This window comes from Callithrix jacchus, chromosome 12, assembly GCF_049354715.1.
Source record: "Callithrix jacchus isolate 240 chromosome 12, calJac240_pri, whole genome shotgun sequence".
NCBI lineage: Eukaryota > Metazoa > Chordata > Mammalia > Primates > Cebidae > Callithrix > Callithrix jacchus.
The window spans coordinates 121,416,570-121,440,164 of record NC_133513.1 but is presented as its reverse complement, the minus strand read 5'-3'; the positions used below and the strand labels follow the sequence as shown (position 1 = coordinate 121,440,164).

Here is a 23,595-nt window from a genome sequence, read left to right as displayed (position 1 = left end):
AGCCCAGGCTGCTGCTTCCCAGTCTGGTGGTGAATCCTCCATAGTCTGGCGAGTGTAAATATCTTTTCGTTTCTCCTCTTCCCATTGCAATATGCTTATTATATCAATGTGCTTATTATATGGATTTTCTTATTATATCGTTTGCTTATTATATCTGCATTGCCATTTACAAGGGATAAAGCTTGTTTACCCTTAAAGGTATTTTGTGTGTGTATGTTTGTGTGCAAGTGCGTGTGTATCTTTTCTTCTCCTCTGGTGTGTTTCCTGCATAGAATATTAGCCTCCCGAGTAGCTGGGACAACAGGCACCCTCCACCACAGCTGGCTAGTTTTTGTATCTAGTGGAGATGGGGTTTCACCATGTTGGCCAGGCTGGTCTTGAACTCCTGATCTCAAGTGATCCTCCTGCCTCGGCCTCCCAAACTGCTGGGCTTACAGGCATGAGCCACCACGCCCAGCCTGAGTTTTATTTTTAAACATGCATCTCTGAACACTATATTTTGTCTGACATTACTAAACTTTATAAAAATTAAATAATAAAGTATGTAATTATGTCTGACATCTCTAGTCTTTATGAGAATTTTAAAATATTCACTGTAGTTGTCATTTGTTTACATAACTATTTGATTGAAATAATATACCTCCCAGCTGCAGTGGCTCATGCCTGTAATCCCAACACTTTGGGAGGCCAAGGATGGGAGGATCACTTGAGGTCCAGGGCTCAAGACCAGCCTGGGCAACATAGTGAGACTCCATCTCTATAGAAAATTTAAAAATTAACCAGTCATGATGGTTTGTATTTGTGATCCCAGCTACTCAGAGGCTGAGGTGGGAGGATCACTTGAGCCCAGGAGTTTGAGGTTGCAGTGAGCTATGATGGTACCATTGCACTCCAGCCTTGATGACAGAGCAAGACCTTGTGTCTGAAAAAAAAAAAGCAAGAAAGAAAAAGAGGCTAAGGTGGGTGAATCATGAGGTCAGTAGTTCAAGACCAGCCTGGCCAACATGATGAAACCCCATCTCTACTAAAAATACAAAAATTAGTTGGGCATGATGGCACACGCCTATAATCTCAGTTACTTGGGAGGCTGAGGCAGGAGAATCACTTGAACCCAAGAGGTGGAGATTGCAGTAAGCCAAGATCAAGCCACTGTACTCCAGACTTCGGGACAGAATGAGACTCTGTCTCAAAAAAAAAAAAAAAAAAAAAAATTGAGATGGATATTGGTAGGATTCGGTGGGACCTTCACAAATAGGAATTCCCAGAAACATCTTGTAGATGGACTCCAGCTGTAGAAAGTGTTTCACCCACCCCGTCACAATGAAAAAATAAGAACATGGATTAATATCAGTGTTTCAGAAACTTAAATCTTCCACTTAAAGTTCTTTATTTGGTGTTCTTTTTTTTCCCCTGACATTATGTCAATACTATTTTTTGGTGTTAACATAGAAGCATGGTGACACTAGCTGTTTTTCTAATACATGTTCACTTGACAACACTACATAAAAACAGCCCTCTGTGATCTTATTAAATGCAGGAACATTTTCTTTTCACATAAAATCCAGAACTTTCAGACCCGATGGCCAAATCCTGTCCTCTTGCCGGAGCTCCCCTTGGGGATTGGTTGGCAGATGACTGAGGTCAACTGCTTTCATCTGATTTCTTTTCCAACAGGAAAGAGAAAGATGAGAAGATATATCGTGTATCTTCTCACTGTACTCTAAAACAAATGAGTACACTATTCATGGAATCTTTTCTCAGGCCCAGCCCAGCTGAAAGTCTAGGCAGTGATCAGATGTTTATTTCCAATCATTTGGTTTTTACCTGTGGGGACTGGCATGCTCATTTACATTTATAGGCAACACATTAATTCCTTTCCAAGTATCTTCTTTTAACAGGGCTAACGGAAATGCTCAACACTCCAGTGAAGGAGAAACCACAACTCAAAATGTATCTTTCTTATGTTTGAGAGGTAGAGATTCAGGGCAAACAATGTAGAACAAATCCAAGCATTAAGGAAAGCAGAGTTGCAAGTCATGTTTCTAAAATCCAAAGAAGGTAAGTAATTTGCTATTTTATCTTTTTATGAGCATAGAATATTTTGAAATATTTTTGCCCCATGTTGCAGGGACATCAAAACACTTTATAGTATCACGTTGCCAATTCCCAGTTGTACGAATGAAAGAAGCATTATTCTAAGCCATAGAGTTTGTGTTTGTGGCTACCTTTTTATGTCTGTCTTGGGAACTCTCTCTCGAAGAGTAAATTCGTATTTTGAAGACTTTATTCAGGAAGCACTGGAAGTGCGTGATTACTATTCTCTGACTGCTTATGCTATGCCTCATACTTAGATTATAGGTAGGTCTCTTCGGTTGCTCTTTAATTCAACAAAACCTAATACAGCAGAAGAGTGATCACGTCTGGATTTCAAATGAGTTTGTGTAATAGCAGAATGAACAAAAGTTTTATGTTTCTGTAATGCAGATAACACTGTAAAAGCTCCTATTCAGTAGGAAGTGCTTGTATCCTTTAACCCTCATTCAATCAAAAATATCTAAACTAAAGGAATAAAAGGACTAAAGTCACATCGAATTTACCTGCTCATATATTGTCTGTCATTTGAATAAATCTACAATACCTGATTAAATTCACTTACTGTTCTTCTGGGGAAAGTAACTTTCTTCTAGTTTAAAAGAAAGCTGAAGGCTGGGCACAGTGGCTCATGCCTGTAATCCCAGCACTTTGGGAGGCCGAGGTGGGTGAATCACCTGAGGTTGGGAGTTGAAGACCAGCCTGACCAACATGAAGAAACCCTATCTCTACTAAAAATGCAAATTAGCTGGGAGTGGTGGTACAGACCTGTAATCCCAGCTTACTTGGGAGGCTGAGGCAGGAGAATTCCTTGAACCTGGGAGGCAGAGGTTGCAGTGAGCTGAGATCATGCCATTGCGTTCCAGCCTGGGCAACATGAGCAAAACTCCATCTAAAAATAAGAAATAAAAAATAAAAATTAAAAAAAAGCTGAATAGTTAAATTGTATTGCTAATGCCAAGGTACTTCTTAGCATGAAGTTAGAGTCTCTGTAGAGGCCAGTGTTGTGGCCACATCTCTCATAGACATGTGTGAATTGACTGCTTTACAAAGGATTGATTTGGCAGAATCTGAAAAGGCAGAAGAGACCTGTTTAATGCCTGTTAGGATGGTGGTGATTACCTAAATTCACATCCAGCATTTATTGAATGTCCTTGATTTAATGGTCTTAATTTAAGTGAGATTAGTTGTGTCTCTCTCTGTAACATCAGCCCTTTCTTTTACTGTTGGATAATGAGTTTGTGACCCCAATTTTGTACTATTCTTTAGAACATTTTTTAAAAATTTACATCAAGCTCTTCCTTTATTGACTCACGAAGCTTCCTAAAGGAGACCGTTTTTTCTTTCTTTCTTTCTGGTTTTGTATTTGCCATCTGAAGACATTGTTTATAGGAAGGAAACCTTTTTCTTCATTAGAGTTCACTAATATTATCCTAGGATTTTCTTCCTAATCCCCTGCAGTGGGCTCAGTTGCATTTCTGCCATTATTTCCAGGACATTTTGGAGAAATGAACTATATTACATATTTTCCAGGGATGGTCCTCAGAGGCATCTGAGACAATACCATCTATTTTGACTTCCTTGACACAGAACAGAGACATACCTGAAAATTCCTTTCAGTGAACTTGAAAGGACACTGGAATCTTGATCTCCATCATGGCAAAAATGAATTTTGGAAAAAGTTAATTTTGTATTTAAGATCCAGGGCTAAATATTAACCATGTAGCTTGGTAACGTCTATAAGATTGAGTTTCCAAGTGAGTAACATCCCTCTAATGGGAAGTTCTCAGTCAAAGAAAGTTGTTTTCATATTTTAGGCTCCAAATGCCTGTATGATCCAGAAATCACTGGCTTTCCTTGGCTTTCCTTTCTCGATTTCTCTAACCCCCGCTCGCCTGTCTCCCTTATGCAGAATGTTATCTTGGTACCTGGACTCCATTTATCATTGGTCATCTCTAAAGATCTTGTTGAAGCGAAACTGATTTTTGTAGTATAACATAGAAATTTGTTTGAACCAATCATCAGAATATTGGTCATTGTCATTGACATTCTGTTCTCAAGTAGTATAAATCTCTAAATTCAAAATCACATATCTTCCTTTTCATTTTTTAAGAAGCAGATGCTAAAAAAAATGGCTTGTGATATCTCCTTTCCGGATGCGCTTTAATAATGAGACACTCCCCACCCTAAGGAGGAGAATTACAAGGTGCTGGATGCAGGTGCCTCCTGCCCCAGAGAGTCCAGGAATCATGAAACCCACAGTCTTGGGAGTTTCAGGTTCTTAGTTACTCAAACATTTAGCATTGGAAAGAATAATCTTTAGTAATTGATTATTAACTGCTTGTAACTATAACTTTATTTCAGTGACTTCATTAATGATCTTTTGAATTTCTCTTGTGGGGATTGCTCCCGTGTGAGGCCCCTAGGAAATGGGCCTCACCATATGGTGAGCTTGAGCCCGGACACAGATCCCTGATTGGGGAAGTCGAGCTGAGGGAAAGCAGGAACCGAGAGAGGGACTATGTTATTCTAAATAATTAACAGACATTACTTTATGGATACGAGGACTTGGGAGGCAATGTGTCCACTTTCAGCTCCTTATGGTTTATTGCTTGATTGTGTTCATTTTGGACCCTTGTTACCTTCATTGTAAAATATTAACTTAAGTATTTACACTTGGTAACTTACCGTAACTTACTAGGTGTGACTGTAACTTACTTACCTTGACCTATTGGGCTTAACCTACTTACTGAGCTTAACTTACTTACTGGGCATAACTTAGTGGGCGTAACTTGCTTACTGTAACTTAAGTACGTTGATCTGGCATAAACAACTTTAACTTCAGAAAAGTATATAATGGGACATATTGCAAAAATAAAATTGCTGCTTGGACATAGCCTAAGCCAGCCCTCCAGACTCTGCTTTCCTTTATTCTTTCACCTCCACGCACTCTCTCCCTCAGGTTGAACGAGACATCTACGTTGGCGGTCTCAGGGACTCCTGCAGGTCGGTAGTCCCCCGGCAGACGTGCCGGACCCCAACAGTCTCTGCTGGTGTAGTCATTTACTGTGGATTTGCCAGTCTCCCCAGTTGAATTGAAGCCCTTCCTCCACAGGAATCGATGTGCACCCCGACATTCTTTTTCACCTTATTTGACTTTTTCTTTTCCATTTTGTACGCTAGTGATTCTTTTCTGAAAGACTTACTCTTGGCTTTTGGATCATCATTGAAGGTGGCTCTCAAGCCTCAGTCCTCCCACTTCTCCTCCCACCGTGTATGTCAGTAAGAAATGGAGTTTGCTTTATGAGCTACAGCAACGTCCTTACCCACATTTTCCCAAGTAATCCAGTAAAGTAGGTTAAATAGCCCGATGTCTGCTTTTCAAAATTTGAGTTACTCTGCAGAATAAGCATATATACACTCATTAAATAAGTTAATAAGGAAAACTCTAAGACATTAATGGAGAATTAGGCAAATAGCCCCAAATTTCATTGACCAAAAACAAAAAAGGGAAAGTTTAAGAAGATAAAAAGTGTTCACCTTGCTATTGATTTTCAAATCATGTTGAAACAATATTCCCTGTTTGTCTTATCAAATTGGCAGGGGCTTTTCTCGTGAGAATCCGAAGGACTAATAGAAAATAGGCATTCTCGGGCATTGAACTGAGTGGAGAAAAGGTCACAGGCTTTTCTTTTCTTTTCTTTTTTGAGATGGAGTCTCAGTCTGTTGCCCGGGCTGGAGTGCAGTGGCACAATCATAGCTCACTGCACCCTCTGCCTCCCAAGTTCAAGTGATTCTCCTGCCTTAGCCTCCTGAGTAGCTGGGATTACCGGCGCGTGCCACCATATCTGGCTATTTTTTTTTTTTTTTTTTTTTTTGAGACTGAGTTTCGCTCTTGTTACACAGGCTGGAGTGGTGCAATGGCATGATCTCGGCTCACTGCAACCTCTGCCTCCTGGGTTCAAGCAATTCTCCTGCCTCAGCCTCCTGAGTAGCTGGGACTACAGGTGCACACCACCATGCCCGGCTAATTTTTGTATTTTTAGTAGAGACGGGGTTTCACCATGTTGACCTCGATCTCTTGACCTCACAATCCACCCGCCTTGGCCTCCCAAAGTGCTGGGATTATAGGCGTGAACCACCGCACCCGGCCAATTTTTTTTTTTTTTTTTTTTTTTTTGAGACAGAGTCTTGCTGTGTTGCTGGGCTCGAGTGCAGTGACGCAATCTCGGTTCACTGCAACCTCCACCTCCTGGGTTTAAGTGATTCTTCCACCTCAGCCTCCCAAGTAGCTGGAACCACAGGCATGTGCCATCACTCCAGGCTAATTTTTGTATTGTTTTAGTAGAGATGGGGTTTCACCATGTTGGCCAGGATGGTCTCAATCTCTTGACCTTGTGATCAGCCCACCTCGGCCTCCCAAAGTGCTGGGATTACACTCATGAGCCACCGCGTCCGGCCTAATTTTTGTATTTTTAGTAGAGACGAGGTTTCACCATTTTTGCCAGGCTTCTCTCAAACTCCTGACTTCAGGTGATCTGCCTGCCTCAGCCTCCCAAAGTGCTGGGATTAAGGCGTGAGTCATTATGCCCAGCCTAGGTCATAGCCCTTTTGGAAGGCAAGCAGTTTGATGACAAGAAGCAGCAAATGTTACTTAATTCAGCAACTGGGTTTTGGGAGACCTGCACGAAGAACACACTCTGTAACATCGAAGCAAGACTTCTCTCATGACGTTCACCACAGCATTATTTCCAATAATAAAATATCAGGGAAAAAACTCATTCTTTGAGCAGAGGAAAATAAGGAAGGTTATGAAAGTGATGTTCACTCAAAATGAATGAGAAAATAGTTATGTTATAAAGCTAAATAAAAACAAGAATTAAATGGTGTTTATATACATTTATATGTTGTGTTGATTATTCAAACTAATTATTAAAAATATGATTCTATTGTTTTGCATCTCTGGGTGACCTTCTCTTCCTTTTACATTTGTAGAATATTTTCCAAATACTCTATGATGAAAACATGTAGTAGTATCTTATTAAATTAAAAAAAGTTTTTCAAAATTTTGTGTTTCGATGAGATGTTGTGTTTCAATTTTTTCTCTAAAGTTGGAGAGTTGAGATCAGTGTCCTGGTTCCCTTTTTTCCAGGGGTCAGTCCATGTGTGGGCAGAAGGCCCTGTGGCTTAAGCAGGTCTCACCCGTCAGGGCACATCCAGGGTGATTTCTCTCCTGATGGCTCCTTAAACTGCCATTTTAAGAAGTGGTTCCATCTGCAATCTCTCCTTGTCTCCCTCCTCCAGGGAAGAGCAGATTCAACAGGCCAAGAGCTTTGGGCCAGGTGCGGTGGCTCACACCTGTAATCGCAGCACTTTGGGAGGTCAAGACTGGCAGATCATGTGAGGTCAGGAGTTTGAGACCAGCCTGGCCAACATGGTGAAATCCCATCTCTACTAAAAATACAAAACATTAGCCGGGCAGGTGGTGCATGCCTGTGACCCCAGCTACGCGGGAGGCTGAGGCAGGAGAATCACTTGAACCTGGGAGGTGGAGGTTGCAGTGAGCTGAGATCACACCACTGCACTCCAGCCTGAGTGACGGAGCAAGAAAAGAAAGAAGGAAAGAAAGAAGGAATGGAAGGAAGGAAAGAAGGAGAAAGAGAGAGAGAAGGAAGGAAGGAAGGAAGAAAGAAAGAAAGAAAGAAAGAAAGAAAGAAAGAAAGAAAGAAAGAAAGAAAGAAAGAAAGAAAAGCGCTTTGGACCCTCCAGGAAAGAAGACGCCTAGGCCGCCTGAGCCCAGGGAGAGATCAATAGTGGCTAGGAGGCAGGAGGTCCAAGGGCACACATGGCCTCAGAGGGTCAGGCAGAAGTTTGAATTCTATTCTAAAGGCAATTAGAAGGGCGTAAGCCTAGGAGTTAATTGGCAGGAGTTCACTGTGTCTATGGTGATGGCTCTACAGAGGTGCCTAAGTTGAGTTCCAGAGGTGAGCAGATGTTAGATCACATACATCGCCATGATTGAGACTTAGGGAAGGGAGACACTAGCAGAATTTGATGTGGGAAAGGGCTGTGGGTCCGCCTGTGCTTCAGAAAAGTTGCCCTGATGGAGACCGCTTCCCAGACAGGCCAGGTACAAAGGCTCAGGGGACTCAGAAGGCACAGAGACTGGGGTTTCAGGGAGGAGGAACCCTCAGATCCCTAGTCAGCCCCAACCCCACAACCCCATACTAGTGAAAGGAAGGATGGGAGAAGTCCAGCTTCTGACCTGGGATGTGGGTCACTTGGACCCTGCTCAGGGAGCCAAGGACATGGGGTGGCCAGGACCTCGGACTCCAGGTAGGGAGCTCAGCTTTGGAGCTGGGGTTGAAGCCAGGCAGATGCTGCTGGCTATTATGTGTGCCCAGGCTTCAGGGCTGGAGCTGACAACAACCGCACACTCCAGGGGCTCAGTGATGCTCGCTTCCCGCCTCCCTCCCCCACCTTGGCCAAATTTAGGGCTGGAGAGACTGCCATGGCCCCACTCACAGGCCTTTAGTCCTCCGCTTCTCTCCACGGGGGCAATTTCTGGCCTTCCCACTCCCTCCTCGTTCCCCCCTACATTAGGGTTCCTTATCTCCACTGATTGGAGAGGGGGGCGCTTGGGGACAGTGATGAAAAGATGGGGCAGGGCCAGGGAAAGTGAAGTTCCGGGAGCCTGTCACAGCGCCCCTCTCTGCAGCCACCGTAGGGTAAAGGGCCTGGGTAGGGAGCCAGGTGAACCGCCGGGATCCGGGTCTTCGCGTGGGCTCGGGGCAACTGCAGCAGACGGCTCTGGGGGTGTGTGGATGAAACCCCGCCCAGATTAACCGCGTTTAGGGGACGAGACGGGCACTTCCGGGGGCGCCAGCCGCCCAGGTGGCAGAGCCCGAGGTGTCCCCGCCCTGCGCCTGCAGCTTCCGCCCGGGGGGCGGGGGTTATGAACTTTAAACCTGCTTCTTCAAGCTGAGGGCGGCCCCCGGGACAGCTCGCTGGGAGCTGTGGCTAGAAGCAGCCTCAGGTCAAGGTCAGGACGGAAACTGACCAACTGCACAGGAGCCGGAGCTGCAGAGACGGCCCTAACCCTCAGGGCCGCCCCGCTGGGACCCGCTCGGCTGATGGAAAGCCTTCCGAAGCAGGTCTCAGCACCACTCCTTCACTGCTTAGAGCTCGTGTTTCTGCTTCACTTTCCCCTCCGAATTTATCCTATGGCAGCTCACATGCTTTTGTATTAAAGGGTCTTTTATTCACTTCTGTTCTACTTATCTGAAACTCTTCCTTGCTTTCTCCTATTTATTTATTTATAAGGCAAGGCCTCACTATGTCGCTCAAGCTGGAGTGCCGTGGGTGATCTCAGCTCACTGCAGCCTCCACCCCCCGTGCTCAGGTGATCCTTCTTCCTCAGCCTCCGAGAGCGCTGGGACTACAGGCTCAGGCCACCAGCCTGGCTATTTTGTTTGGTTGCTGGTTTTTTTTTTTTTTTTTTTTTTTGAGACGGAGTTTCGTTCGCTCTTGTTCCCCAGGCTGGAGTGCAATGGCGCGATCTCGGCTCACCGCCACCTCTGCCTCCTGGGTTCAGGCAATTCTCCTGCCTCAGCCTCCTGAGTAGCTGGGATTACAGGCACGCGCCACCATGCCCAGCTAATTTTTTGTATTTTTAGTAGAGACGGGGTTTCACCATGTTGACCAGGATGGTCTCGATCTCTTGACCTCGTGATCCACCCGCCTCGACCTCCCAAAGTGCTGGGATTACAGGCATGAGCCACCGCGCCGGGCCTGTCTGCTTGTTTTTTGTAGAGATGGAAGATCTCACTGTGTTGCCCAGGCTAATCACCAACTCCTGGCCTCAACTCCTGCCTGGGTCTCCCAAAGTGCTGGTATTACAGGCATGAGTCACCTTGCCTAGCGTCTCTTCTTTTTTATATATACACACTCATACATATCATAGGCTTATTTATATACATATTTACTAAAACAGTTGATGGAACAACACTAATGTTTCCAATTACATTTGTATGAAATGTACAATCAAATATTTTCATAAGTATACATCTTAATCAGACGGATGGATACAGTTAAGGGAATTGTTGCCTGGGGCAATGTCCAGTGTAAGTTTCAGGCAGTTGAGATCTGAGGCTGGGAGTAGGAAGTGTGAAAAGGCTCTGGGGCAGGGACTCCTTCGGAGACCTGTTCCGGGGCTGACTGAGTTTGGGCATGAGAGGATGTGGACTGTGAGGGTGTGGAAACTGATTCCCTGAGGCTCCTCTGATCCACAAACCCCCTGGAAAGCCTCTTCCTGCACATCCTGGGTCTCCAGTGCTCTAGCCAAAGGCTTTTGTTCCACACCCCATTAGAGATGCTGATCACACTGAGGGAGACACGGAGCCCAGAAGCCATCCTGGGAATGGGAGGCTTCGGGTTCTCCCCATAGTCCAGAGATCTGCCCTTACAATGAAGTCTTAGGCTTTGGGGCAAGCTTAAAATTCAACAGAAAGTCCCACTGCGAAAGTCTATCATAAAACTGTTCAAAGATAGGCTTTCCGACAGATCTAAGACCCACCACTCTCACCGTTCCCTGGCATCTTTCCTTTAATTTTCTGCTCTCTCTCGAGAACTGGTGCTCTGTGTTCACTAGCGTGTGGATTATTGGACAGATATTCTATCACCTCCTGGTTCTTTTTTTGAGGCAGAGTCTCACTCTGTGCCCCAGGCTGGATGGAGTGCAGTGGTATGATCTCAGCTCACTGCAACCTCTGCCTCCTGGATTCAAGCAACAACCTCTCTGGTAGCTGGGATTACAGGTGTGCACCAGCATACTGGGCTAATTTTTGTATTTTCGGTAGAGACGGGGTTTCACCATGTTAGCCAGGCTGGCCTTGAACTCCTGGCCTCACATGATCCACCCACCTTGGCCTCCCAAAATGTTGGGATTACAAGCATGAGCCACTGTACCTGGAGTAGCACCTTCTAGTTAGAATTAAGTTGCATCCTTGAGGGTGGAATAACGGTCCCTGGAAACAAGCAGTAATTGGGGTGAGAAAAGTTGTATTTTATGGGGTTATGCAGTGCTGAGCTTTGTTTGATGGTTTAATGGGGCATAACATGGAAACTCATGCCCTCTAAAAGGTTTATATACTAGTATCCCTGCATTCAATTTTTCCACCTGGCCCATAAAATTTAGAGTTGCTGTCCTGTGCTTTCACATTGCTTTCCACAGTTTCTCTATTTCCATCAGCAGCTGATTCTTTATGCTCCAGAGTAGAGGGCTCAGTTTTTTCAAACTTGTGATCCCTTTACCCTCTTAAGAATTGTTGAGAAGCACCAGGAATTTTTGTTAATGTGGATGGGTTATATCTAGCCATATTTATATATTTTAAGTTGAGGCTAAGAAATTTAAAATCATTCATTTATTGATTCATTTTAAGACCGTGATGCACCTATTTCATGCTAATACCAATAACTTATTTTTACAAAAAAAAATCTGCATTATCCAAAGCAACAACAACAGCAAAATGAAAACAGTGCATTACTTCACATTTTTGTAAATCTCTGTAATACCTGGTTGAATAGGAGACAGCGGGAGTCTCCTCACTGCTTCTGCATTTGTGGAATGCACCCCATACTCTTGGGAGCAAGAGAATGAGAAGGGCAAGTAACACTGAGGGTCATTACCGACATGGTTTTGATCTCATGGACTGCCCTGAAAGGAATAGGAAACCCTCAGGGGCCCCTCCACACAGTGAGGACCTCTGCTCCCGATCAAGAGAGCCAAGCTCCAAGGCTTGTTGAGGAGCTGGAGGAGGTGAGATGTGGGGGTGGGGTTGTCACCAGAAGCTTGTTTGGGCTCCATTCACTTCACCCCAGGTGGCCCACCAGCACAACAGAGGCAGACCCCATAGAATCCTGTGTATAATTATTTTAGGGTTCACCCATCTTGGCATGCACAAGGCATTTCAATCGAAGAATGTTTTCTAATAACAAAACATTGTAAACCTAAATATGTGGCAATAGTGAGGATTAAGTACATTGTGGTTTCCTGAAGCCCAGTGCTCTGCAGCCACGAAACGAGAGTAAAATCGAGAATGTGCTCAGTGGAGACAGCCTCAGGATAGTTAAAAGCAGAGAACACAAAAGTCTAGAACGGCGTGTATGTTATGATCTTTTTTCTATGCTTTTGAAAAAAGAGAATACACGTATAGCTGGAAAAGACACACGAAACTACTTTATATAATGGGTTGTATTTGTTAAGATGTATGGAAGGAAGAGGGAGGTTTTATTTTTTAATTTTTGTATTTAATTTTTTCATTGTTATTATTTTTTGAGACAGGGCTTTTGCTCTGTCGTCCAGGCTGGAGTGCAGTGGCGCGATGTCAGCTCACTGCAGCCTCGACCGCCCGGACTCAAGCGATCCTCCCTCCTCAGCTCTCCCAGTGGCTAGAACTACAGGCTCCACCACGCCCGGCTAATTTTTTGTAGAGACGGTTCTCTCGGCCCAGGCTGGTTCTGAACTCCCGAGCTCAAAAATCCTCCTGCTTCACCGCGCCCGGCCTGAGGTTTTTTAATATTTGAGAGTTTTACATCTTCTGGCCATGGGCAACGTTATAGTGTCCCAGGTGTTGGGTCCTTTAAGACAAGGGTGGCCGGACGGGCCGTCCCGGGGGCCGGGCTCGGTCTCAGCCCTCCGCAGGCCGCCCTCTCCCGGGCTGCACCGGGTCTTCTCCTGCGGACTAGGGCGCCAGCCCCGCCCCGGAGCCCCGTTTCCCCGCCCCCCGCCCCGCCCACGTCCTCGCGGCCTTCCTATTGGTCCCGCGCCGCGCTTTCCCGTTCAATCGTAGCGCTTAGCGCCAGAATTTGAATCTCCGTTTTCGTTTGAATTGGGCGGGCGCGCGGGGCTGGCGGAAGGAAGCTCCGGGCTGGCGGGACGACTCGGTGGCACCCGCTAGGATCGGGCGTCGGGGGACGCCGCCTGTAGGGACACCGGGTCCCCGTCGGGGCAGCGGCTGGAGCAGCGGGGGCTGCGGGCCGGGGCGGAGCGAGCGCGGCCCGGGGTGTGCGGCAAGTGGCGGGCGCCGCGGCCGGGCCGAGGTGAGCGCGTCGCCCGCTCCCCCTGCGGCGGACTTTGGGTGCGACTGGAGCGGTGGTTCGACAGGCGGCCTTGCGGGCCGGATCGTCCCAGGTGAGCTGCGGCCGGGACTCCTGGGAACCGTCCGGAGTCGGGGGCTGAGTCGCGGGGACCGCCGATCCCCACCCCGAGCTCTGCGGGGACGCGCAGCCTGGGCTCGCTCCTCCTGGGCTCTGGCGAGGGCGTCCCTGTGGAAACTCCCGGGAGGCGCCGGCGACAGCACCCCGGCCGCGGGACTTGCTGGGGGCGCCGGGGGCTGCGGTCGGACCGTGCCGGGGTCCCCGCTGGCCAGCTACGCTGTGCGCCTGTGCGGCCGGAGGTGGGCGCACGGGGCGCGCGGCCCTGGTGGGTCGCTCGCGGGTCCCTTCTCAGCTCCTTTGCTCTCACGGTAATCCGCGCCTCTCTTGCAGGGAGGAGTTGTGAGCCTGCTTCTGGGCAGACCTATTGGTACCTGGCCTTCCTCCGCGGGTTATATACCCAACTTAGCGTTTAGAAAATGGGGCCCACGAGACGCATCGTTACTATCAAAAGGAGCGGGGTCGACGGTCCCCACTTTCCCCTGAGCCTCAGCACCTGCTTGTTCGGAAGGTGAGTCCCGCGGGCGCGCGCGGACGTTTTTGGCCGAGAAAGGAAAATGGCTTTATCACAGTACGTGGCCCCGGAACGTGCTCTGCCATCGGGTCCTGCGGTCGCATTTCCTTGGTGCTTCTTCCATGTTACTGAGTTGACAGAGCTGTGTTTTGTTGGTTTTGCCAAGTAGACATTTGATGCTAGTGTTCGTATATTTAAGTGGTTTTAGAAATCAAGCCAATTGAAAAACTGGGTTTTCTAACCGCGATAAAGAAAGATGTAGATGGTCTTCATACCTCACTGGCTTCAGGCGGGCGTCAGAAGACACTGTGTGCCCCTGGGACCCTCGGTAGTGGGCATCCCTGGCCACATGGGACACTGAGAGAATGAAGGCTCTTGGCTCTTTTGGGCGATAGGAAAACGGGACAGAAAGTCTTCCTGCCTGGCATTTGAGAACCTTTCCTCTTACGTTGCTGTCCCGTTTGAATAACCCTGTTCCTGTATAACAAACAGGCACTGTTGCTAACAGTGCCCCTGTCAGCCTCTGACATATGTCCCACTAGAGGCCCGAGAAGGGGTCACTCCCTATGTGGTCTGGGTCCTGACTCCTATCCTCGCCTCACCCCATCCTCCAGACCCCATCCCCTACCTTGTTCCTCCCACCTAAGGCATTCCAAGCCCTGTTCACCTTGGTACTTTTTACACACTTGGAAGTTTATCATGGGAAAGTTCTCCCTTTCCCCAACCTTGTGTGATTTCCATCATTCAGGCATCAGGTTAAATATCGCCTCTGAAGAAGCCTTGCATGAAAGCTTGTATTTCCAACCCCATGGCTTCAGGGGTAAGTTGTGGGGTTTTGTCTCCCACTAGACTGAGCTCCCCAAAGAAAAGGACTATCTTGTTACTAATCATGTGTGCAGGGCCAGGGATGGTGCCTGGTATAGGGGATCTCTGCTTAGCATTCTGGCAAGGGTCAGTAGAAACACGGGCTAGCGCCACGGATTTGCGATCACTTGATAGCAGTGGTTCTCACAGGAGGGTTATCTTACCTTCCACAAGTCATTTGCTAAAATCTGGAGAATTTCCATGTCACAATACAGGGGAGGGGAGCATGTGCTGTCATCACGGAGGAGGGGTCAGGGTGGGGATCCTACCAGGCTCAGGGCAGCCCCCACAATACAGAAGCATCTGACCCAAGATGTCAGCAGTGCCATGGCTCAGAAACACTCATCTACAGGCGTCTTCCTCCTAGACAAATTCTCAGTTGTAAGGGATAGTCTCTCCGTTGCTCAGATGTTCTGTTACCTTAAAATCAAATTATCTTATTGGGGTTAAAGAAGCTTTTCACTTTTCATAGATACCTTTCTTTTGAAAAGGAAAAATATAAACATTTCATTTTAGGTGGCAGTTCCTTTGCTTTTTTACAGTAGTACTTGAATATATTTTCACACAAGATTTTGTAATTTAGAAACTAATTCGCGTTTGGTCACATAACATGGGTAGGAAGAGGTATTGTTAGACTCTAAAGGAGAACAGACAGGCCTTGCACACTTTGTTCAATTTTTATTTTTATTTTTATATTTTTTGTTTGTTTTGGAGACAGAGTCTTGCTCTGTCACCCAGGCTGGAGTGCAATGGCATGATCTATGCTCACTGCAACCTCTACTTCCCAGGTTCAAGCAATTCTTGTGCCTTAGCCTTCTGAGTGGTTAGGATTCAGGCGTGAGCCACTATGCCTGGCTAATTTTTGTATTTTTAGTAGAGACAGGGTTTCACCATGTTGGCCAGGTTGGTCTTGAACTCCCGACCCCAGATGATCCACCTCCTCGGCCTCCCAAACTGCTGGGATTACAGGCGTGAGCCACCGTGCCTGGCCCCAGTTTGTTCACATTTTTAAGATCACAGGTTAGAACAGGAATGCCGAAGACTCCAGGAACCTAATGGTTCTTCGGATTATTAGTTTGTGCAGGTTTGGGAATTGTCTCTTCTGCTGCTTTGCCAAAGCTTTCTGTGGAAAAACAAGTTGAATTTAGATTTGTTTTTGTTGCGTGCAAATTAATATTTTTATTGTTTAGAGATTTGTGAATCTGTCAGTAAATACAGTGTGGTTTTAAAACGAAAAAAGCTTACCCATAATAAGCATTTACTATGTGCTAGGCAAATTAGTGACGTGTACAACTCATTTAGTTGTTGGAACATCACATGATGTAGGTTCTAATGGAATCTCTTTATTGTATATGAAGAAACTGACACACGGAAGTGCTAGCATAAAATAAGCACATTTGGGGATGATTAAACCATTAAACGTAGTTAACATTACAAACTTTTTTTGAAAAAGCACAGGGTATTAAAAATAGTCATTTTCCAAAATGGATGTAAGTACTCCTTTCTTTGTGTCTTTTAAGTATAGCTTTTTATATAAAAGGTGATTCAGTTTGTATTCTAGTGTTTTCTCTTATTTTTATATACTCTCTGTTTTAAAGACCTAATAGTTACATGTTTAATGCTTTCAAAAGTTCTTCGCAAAATGCAAAGATCCTTTACATTGCCCATTTTGTTTGTTACTTCTTCATGTCATTAAATTTGCAGATCAAACATGCTAGTCAAATTGTGTTTTATTTTGGGAAATTGTGCTAACGCTTTAAAAAGTCGCAACAACCAAACCAACCTTCTTCTTTTACATGAAGGGGTATTGAGTGTGACATCCGCATCCAGCTGCCGGTTGTGTCAAAACAACACTGCAAAATTGAAATCAATGAGCAGGAGGTAAGTGGTTTTTGGAGGTCTACTTTTAAAACTTTTTAGTTCACTTTTAATCTGTTCATTAGTTACATATTTCCCCCTTCTTTCACTTGCAGGCAATATTGCATAATTTTAGTTCCACAAATCCCACACAAGTAAATGGGTCTGTTATTGATGAGCCCGTAAAGCTAAAACATGGAGATGTAATAACGATTATTGATCGATGTTTCAGGTAGGTAAAAGCTGATTGGGCTCACAGTAAATGTCACCTAGTGTCAGAGTCAACTGTGATTCTTCTTTACTCTTCATGGATGTCCATGTTTCAGGTATTCACAACACTGATCTTAATTTGAAAGGATACGGATCTAGGAGGATGAATAATTGGGACAAAATGTGATGGAATTCACGGATTTGGGTGCAAATAATTATGCAGAGGAAGGTTGACCCTGTCCCAAAGGAGTTTGTTAATTTTCTTGCAAGTGTGAAACTGCATGAGATTTTTCTATTCTTTTTTTTTTTTTTTTGAAATGGTGTATCGCTCTGTCTCCAGGATGGAGTGCAGTGGCATGATCTTGGCTCACTACAACCTCTGCCTCCCGGGATCAAGTGATTCTCCTGCCTCAGCCTCCCTCGTAGCTGGGACTACAGGCATATGCCACCATGCCTAGCTAATTTTATTCTTTTTTATTTTAAAGCAAAATACACTCAGAGAAAAAGGTACGAAACAAGATGTACAGGCCAATTTATCATATGAACACCCTTTTTGCTGCCACCTATTACGGACTGATTTGTGCTCTCCCCAGATTCCTATGCTGACTTCCTAATCCCTAGTACCTTACAATGAAACTGAATTTGGAGAGAGGACATTTAAAAAGGCAATGAAGGCTTTTTGAGGCCATTAGTATGGGCCCTAATGTACTGCTTGGTGTCATTATAAGAGGAGAGTAGGGAACATGTGCATAGAGGAAAGCCCATGAGAACAAGCAGCAAGAAGGCAGCCATGGGCAAGTCAAGGAGAGAGGCACAGAGAAATCCGACCCAGCTGACACCTTGCGCTCGGACTTCTGGCCTCCAGAACTGAGAAGCGCATGTCTGGTGTTGAAGGCACTCAGTCTGTGGGACTTTATTATAGCGGCCCTGGCAGACTAATGTAGAACATTTCCCCCAGCTTTTTTTAAAAGGCTGTTTTCTAATCACGGCTTCCTTAGCAAGTAGACCACCATTGTGGCTTTTAGGATATCATAAGCGTCTGGAGTTTTACTCCCTAAGCATGGATCTCTGGACACTAGTTTTGTCTGTTCTTATGAAAGTCCTTAACGGTGATGTAATGTATACGTTTGTGTCTGGCTTGTGCTTTTATGTGTGTGAGATTCAGAGCATGTTGGACATCTCTGTGGTTTGTTCCTTCTCATGGCATAAATGTTTCACGAAAAAAAAAAATATGTATAATATATGCAATAATAGATAGAATTACACAGAATTCATTCTGGTTGGACATTTGACAAGAGTCATCTTTTAAATGTGTTGAGGCTTGCTTTATGATCAGGTATGGTTAATTGTTTTACTAATCTGCCCTGTGCAATTGAAAACTATTCTATAGTATCTGACATGATATGCATATAATACATGTATATATGCAGATACATCCCCATTAGATTCATATCTTCTCTATGCCTCGTAATTTCCCCCCACTATTATTAAGATACATGTTCAAATCACCTACTGGGGATTGGTTAATTGATTTGTTTTTATGTCTGTCAGTTTTGCTTTGTATGTTTTGTGGCTGACCTATGGTGTACACACTTAGAATTAGTCTTCCACGTGCATGGAACTCTTTTTTTCATTGAGAGATGTCCTCTATTTTTAGCAACGCTTTCTTTTCTGCTTCATGTTTCCTTTGGATAATGAATATGGCTAAACTAATTTCCTTTTGATGACTGCTTGTGTAGTATAACTTCCCACCCCCTTAATTTTAACTTTTCATAATTTTTATGGTTTAAGTTGTTTCTTAGAACTTGTCATCAGGTGAACTCTTGTGTTTAACTGGAATATCTTCTTGCTGGATTGATCCTTATATAAAATGTTCTTTTTCTCTATGTATAATTTTTGTGAGACCATTTTGTTTCATGTTAGTAGAGCACTCCAGTTCCCCTCTGGTTACTGTTTGCATAGTTTATCTTTTCCATGCTTTTATTTCAAACAGTTTGTGTCTTTGAATCAAAATTGTGTCTCTGGTAGACAACATATTAGTGGGTCATTTAAAAATCCATTCTGCTAAATGGATCTCTGTCTCTGTTATTGTCTTCATTTGTATTAGATAGTTTTTTAATGCACTACTTACATTCCCTGCTCATGTCCTTTACTGTGCTTCTTGGAAGTTTGCCTTCATTTTTTTTTTTTTTGAGACAGAGTCTCACTTCATCACCAGGTGCCAGGCTGGAGTGCAGTGGCACAACCTTCGTTCACTGCAACCTCCGCCTCCCGGGTTCAAGCAATCCTTCTGCCTCAGCCTCCTGAGTAGCTGGGACTACAGGTGCGCGCCACCACGCCCAGCTAATTTTTTTGTATTTTTTTTAGTAGAGATGGGATTTCACCATGTTGGCCAGGATGGTCTCGATCTCTTGACCTCGTGATCTGCCCACCTCGGCCTCCCAAAATGCTGGGATTACCAGGTGTGAGCCATCGCGCCTGGCCTGCTTTCATTTTTAAAGAGTATTTTTGTTGAATACAGACTTCTAGGTAGGAAGTTTTTGCTTGTCTCTTTGTTTGTTTGTTTTGAGACAGAGTCTTGCTCTGTCACCCAGGCTGGAGTGCACTCATGTGATCTTGGCTCACCCTAACCTTTGCCTCCCAGGTTCAAGTGATTCTTATATCTCAGCCTCCTAAGTAGCTGGAATTGCAGGTGCTTTCCACAATGCCTGGCTATTATTATTATTATTATTATTATTTTAAGGCGGAGTTTCGCTCTTGTTACCCAGGCTGGAGTGCAATGGCACGATCTCTGCTCACCTCAACCTCTGCCTCCTGGGTTCAGGCAATTCTCCTGCCTCAGCCTCCTGAGTAGCTGGGATTACAGGCACGTGTCACCACGCCCAGCTAATTTTTTGTATTTTTAGTAGAGACGGGGTTTTACCATCTTGACCAGGATGGTCTCAATCTCTTGACCTTGTGATCCACCTGCCTCGACCACCCAAACTGCTGGGATTACAGGCTTGAGCCACCTCGCCCGGCTGCCTGGCTATTTTTTTTTTAAATTGTTAGTAGAGACAGTGTTTCACCATGATGGCCAGGCTGGTCTCGAACTCCTGGCCTCAAGTGATCTGCCCACTTCAGCCTCCCAAAGAGCTGGGATTATAGGCATGAGCCACCATGCCCAGCCTATAGGTAGGAAGTTTTTGATATGGATTAGAGAGCTGAACTGCTTTGCCAAAACAAGATATAATCCAAATTGAGAAAAATTCAGATGATTAAAGACATCCAAGAAAGATTAGAAAGTGAATCTTAGAAAGACAGACTTGATTCTAAACTCTACTATGAGAAACAATTTCAGATGTCTGAGTGCTTCAGATTTTACTTAGGTTGCATATAAATTCAAATCAGGTCATTTCACTGAGGCTGAAAAGTTTTCATTATGCAAAATGAAGGATTGCTTTACGGCTTGATCACTGAGGTTTGCCAGGACAATTATGTATCTTGCTAAATGTAGTCTTCCTAAGATGTGCTTCTCTTGTTCAGACACAGACTGAGTATGTGAGAAACTGAAGTGATCATAGTGTTTTAAAGAATAACTTTGTAGTTACCCTGTAAGCGTAAGCATAGCTTTTTTTTCTTTACCCTGAAGTATGTGACTTCACAACGTGAGACAGATTCAATTACCCACAGGCTTCCTGGCTGGCCTTCCAAGCCATCAGCTGATTTCCATGGACTTAAACTGGAAGAAACTTGACTTTGCTCTCATGTGCATTAGCTTCTCTCATAGAAGGTGCTCGGGAACATTGTTGAATCATACCTGGGCTGGTCGTCAGTGATCAGAGGTTAAACTGGGCCCACAACCTCTGACTGTGGTGTTTCTAAGTTTCTTTCTTTGTATAAAGTCGTGTCTTGAACAAAACCCAAAGTTTGTTCCGTGATCCTTGGACATTAAGTGGATATGGAGATTTCAGCCCCAGAGTACAGATTATTGATCAGGATCTATTGTCTGTCGTTTTATGCACTGCAGGTATGAAAATGAAAGTCTTCAGAATAGAAGGAAGTCAACTGAATTTCCAAGGAAAATACATGGACAGGTGATGAGAAATATTCAAGTTTGGGCTCTGGTTCTGTTTGATGATATGAAATCATTCGTGTATGCTTTGATGATTTCTTACTTGAAATCAGTGACTAAGAGGGTGGTTACTGGTTATCGTAGGAAAATATAACTGAAGTATTAAAACAAGTTGAACTTAGACATACTAAACTAATCTAAAACAATTTTTTCCTTTGTTGTTCAAAATCAGAGTACTAAGTTGGTCTGACGCTTTTGGCCAAAAAGTCTACTAGAGTATGTTAAGATCTTTTTGCAAGCCCAGGAGTAGGATAACCCCAACACACAGAGCTAACATTTGGGAATTGCATTATCTGGTGGCTCATTTTGTCTCCCAGTCGTTGTACTCATCCATCTTTATGTGTCTGAAATAATCACATCATGAAAACCGTGAGTGCCAAAGATGCTTCTCTATTTTGATAGACAGACTACCCATGAAAGGGGAAGAGGGATCCTTGTGCTTTGTCATGTGAGAGAATCCTATAGTTTGAGTGTATTGGTGTGGAGCAGGTATTCTAACTGTACAGCTTATAAAAACGTAATCATCAACATATGCTTGGCTAGTTAGACTGTTTGAATACATCAGTGTGGGAGAGGTATTTTAATTGTACAGCTTATTAAAATGCAATTGTCGGCACATGCTTGGATATTTAGTGGGATTTAGGTCCTGAGCATTTATCTTTTTCCTACATTTTAGAGTGCTCCTAAAGCTGGTTTCATCTGAGCTCCTTGGAATATCTTGGCTTAGGAGAGCTATCTTAGGTGCACCTGAAATTAACAAGTACTTGAAATTCAACATTTCTGCCTTTTTTTTTTTTTTGAGATAGTCTTGCTCTGTCGCCCACGTTGGAGTGCAGTGGCATGATCTCGGCTCACTGCAACTTCTGCCTTCTGGGTTCAAGCGATTCTTCTGGCTCAGCCTCCTGAGTAGCTGGGACTACAGTTGTGCCCCACCATGCCCGGCTAATTTGTAGTTTTAGTAGAGGCAGGGCTTCACCATATTGGCCAGGCTGGTCTCGAGCTCCTGACCTCATGATCCACCAGCCTCGGCCTCCCAAAGTGCTGGGATTGCAGAAGTAAGCCACCATGCCCAGCCCATTTCTGCCATGTTAAGTACTGCTTCTTCCCTAGAGGAACGCCTGAATGTTGAGCCTGGTGGTCATCCATTCCTGTGCTGAAAGCCAGTTTCTGAGGCATCCCACACTGTAGTCACCAGCCCACTTAGTAGTCTGAGGGAGTAAAGTGACCAAACAGAGCTGAACTGTGGGTTAGATATGTGCCACTCAACAGTCGGGGAACCGTTTGTTCTGCTGCTGGTCTGTGATAAAGTAAGGACTGAAATGGAGTAGGTAGGAAATATGACAGCAATTTTGTGGCTATTAAATATAGTCATCAACAAAAATGAGGTTATATGCTTTATATATTCATAACTTTATTAGTAGTTCATTTATATTGTTTAGTCATAGATTCTGTTCCACTTCAGATTGGGAATAAAAAACTCATCCCTCACATAGATAATTTTAGAAGCAAGGTGTTATATATCAATAAACTTGAAATTAACTAAGGAAGTTAGATTCTTTGCCTTTGGTAGTATGTTTTAGATATTTTCTTAATAATCCAGATGATAAGCTTTTCTTCCTTTGGGAAATTAGACTTTTATAAAAGTTTTATATATGTGTTATTCTTTAGTTCTTCCATCCTTCTAGAAACAATTCCATATGAAGGGAAGTTAGGGCATTGTCTGGGGAGCCAGGTGGGGGTGCTGCGCCTGCTCCCAGGCTGGGAGGTTGCACTACCTGTGGATGTACCATGCGTGCCTGTGCCACGACTTAGGGTGAATCCAGGCTCTCAGATCCACCCAAGAGGGCACACATGCTGAGGGGGGCACTAGTTCATCCACAGGTCCTATGGCTCACTTCTTTTCTTTCTTTTTTTTTTTTCTTTTTTTTTGTAACAGAGTCTTGCTCTGTTGCCAGGCTGGAGTGCAGTGGCATGATCTCTACTCACTACAATCTCCCCCTCCCGGGTTCCAGTGATCTTCTGCCTCAGCCTCCCCAGTAGCTGGGACTACAGGTGCGGGCCACCAGGCCTGGCTAATTTTTGTATTTTTAGTAGAGATGGGGTTTCACCATGTTGTCCAGGATGGTCTCCTTCTCTTGACCTCATGATCCATTCACTTTGGCCCCCCAAAGTGCTGGGATTACAAGCATAAGCCACCACACCCAGCCCCTGTGGCTCATTTCTGAGAAAACCGATTATGCAGTCCACAGTTCTGTGTTCATGGTGGGCTACAGATCTTCAGTTTAGGTGATGTTTAATATTAACTTGGTTCTTCCACAATATGATGGTGGGAAATAACTTCAAAAGAAGTTCTAAAAATGCACTGAGTTCAATTGTAATAATTTTAAGCCTTGAGTTTGTTTTCCATTAATCACTTACTATTTTTTAACAAGTCAATTAAGATGCACTTTTATCCTGACCAAGCTCCCAAATGACTTGAGCTCATTTCTCAAACAGTCTTTAAAAGTCATACAGGATTGGTTTGGTAAAGAAAGCTTTTTTTTTTTTTTGAGATGAAGTCTCGCTCTGTCGCCTAGGCTGGGGTGCAGTGGCACGATCTCCACTCACTGAAACCTGTGCCTGCTGCGTTCCAGAGATTCTCTTGCCTCAGCCTCCTGAGTAGCTGGGACTTCAGGTACCTGGCCACCACGCCTGGCTAATTTTTATATTTTTAGTAGAGATGGGGTTTCAC

General features: G+C 44.6%; 1 protein-coding gene across 13 annotated transcripts in view; it reads left to right on the top strand.

Annotated features, from left to right (window-relative positions):
- The first annotated feature begins 13,003 nt into the window (after positions 1-13,003).
- MKI67 (marker of proliferation Ki-67) overlaps positions 13,004-23,595 on the top strand; it is a 30,245-nt gene continuing 19,653 nt past the window's right edge. For 4 of the 13 annotated variants that reach the window (XM_008978910.5, XM_078346764.1, XM_035269487.3 and 1 more), the window contains exons 1-5: positions 13,004-13,282; positions 13,639-13,816; positions 16,486-16,564; positions 16,657-16,772; positions 20,760-20,826. In XM_008978910.5, coding sequence (XP_008977158.4) covers positions 13,725-13,816; positions 16,486-16,564; positions 16,657-16,772; positions 20,760-20,826 — 354 coding nt within the window. In that variant the 5' untranslated portion in view covers positions 13,004-13,282; positions 13,639-13,724. Of the gene's footprint in view, positions 13,283-13,638; positions 15,065-16,485; positions 16,565-16,656; positions 16,773-20,756; positions 21,234-23,595 lie in introns of those variants that run through there. The other 9 variants (XM_078346765.1, XM_078346760.1, XM_078346766.1 and 6 more) reach the window with 5 other exon arrangements.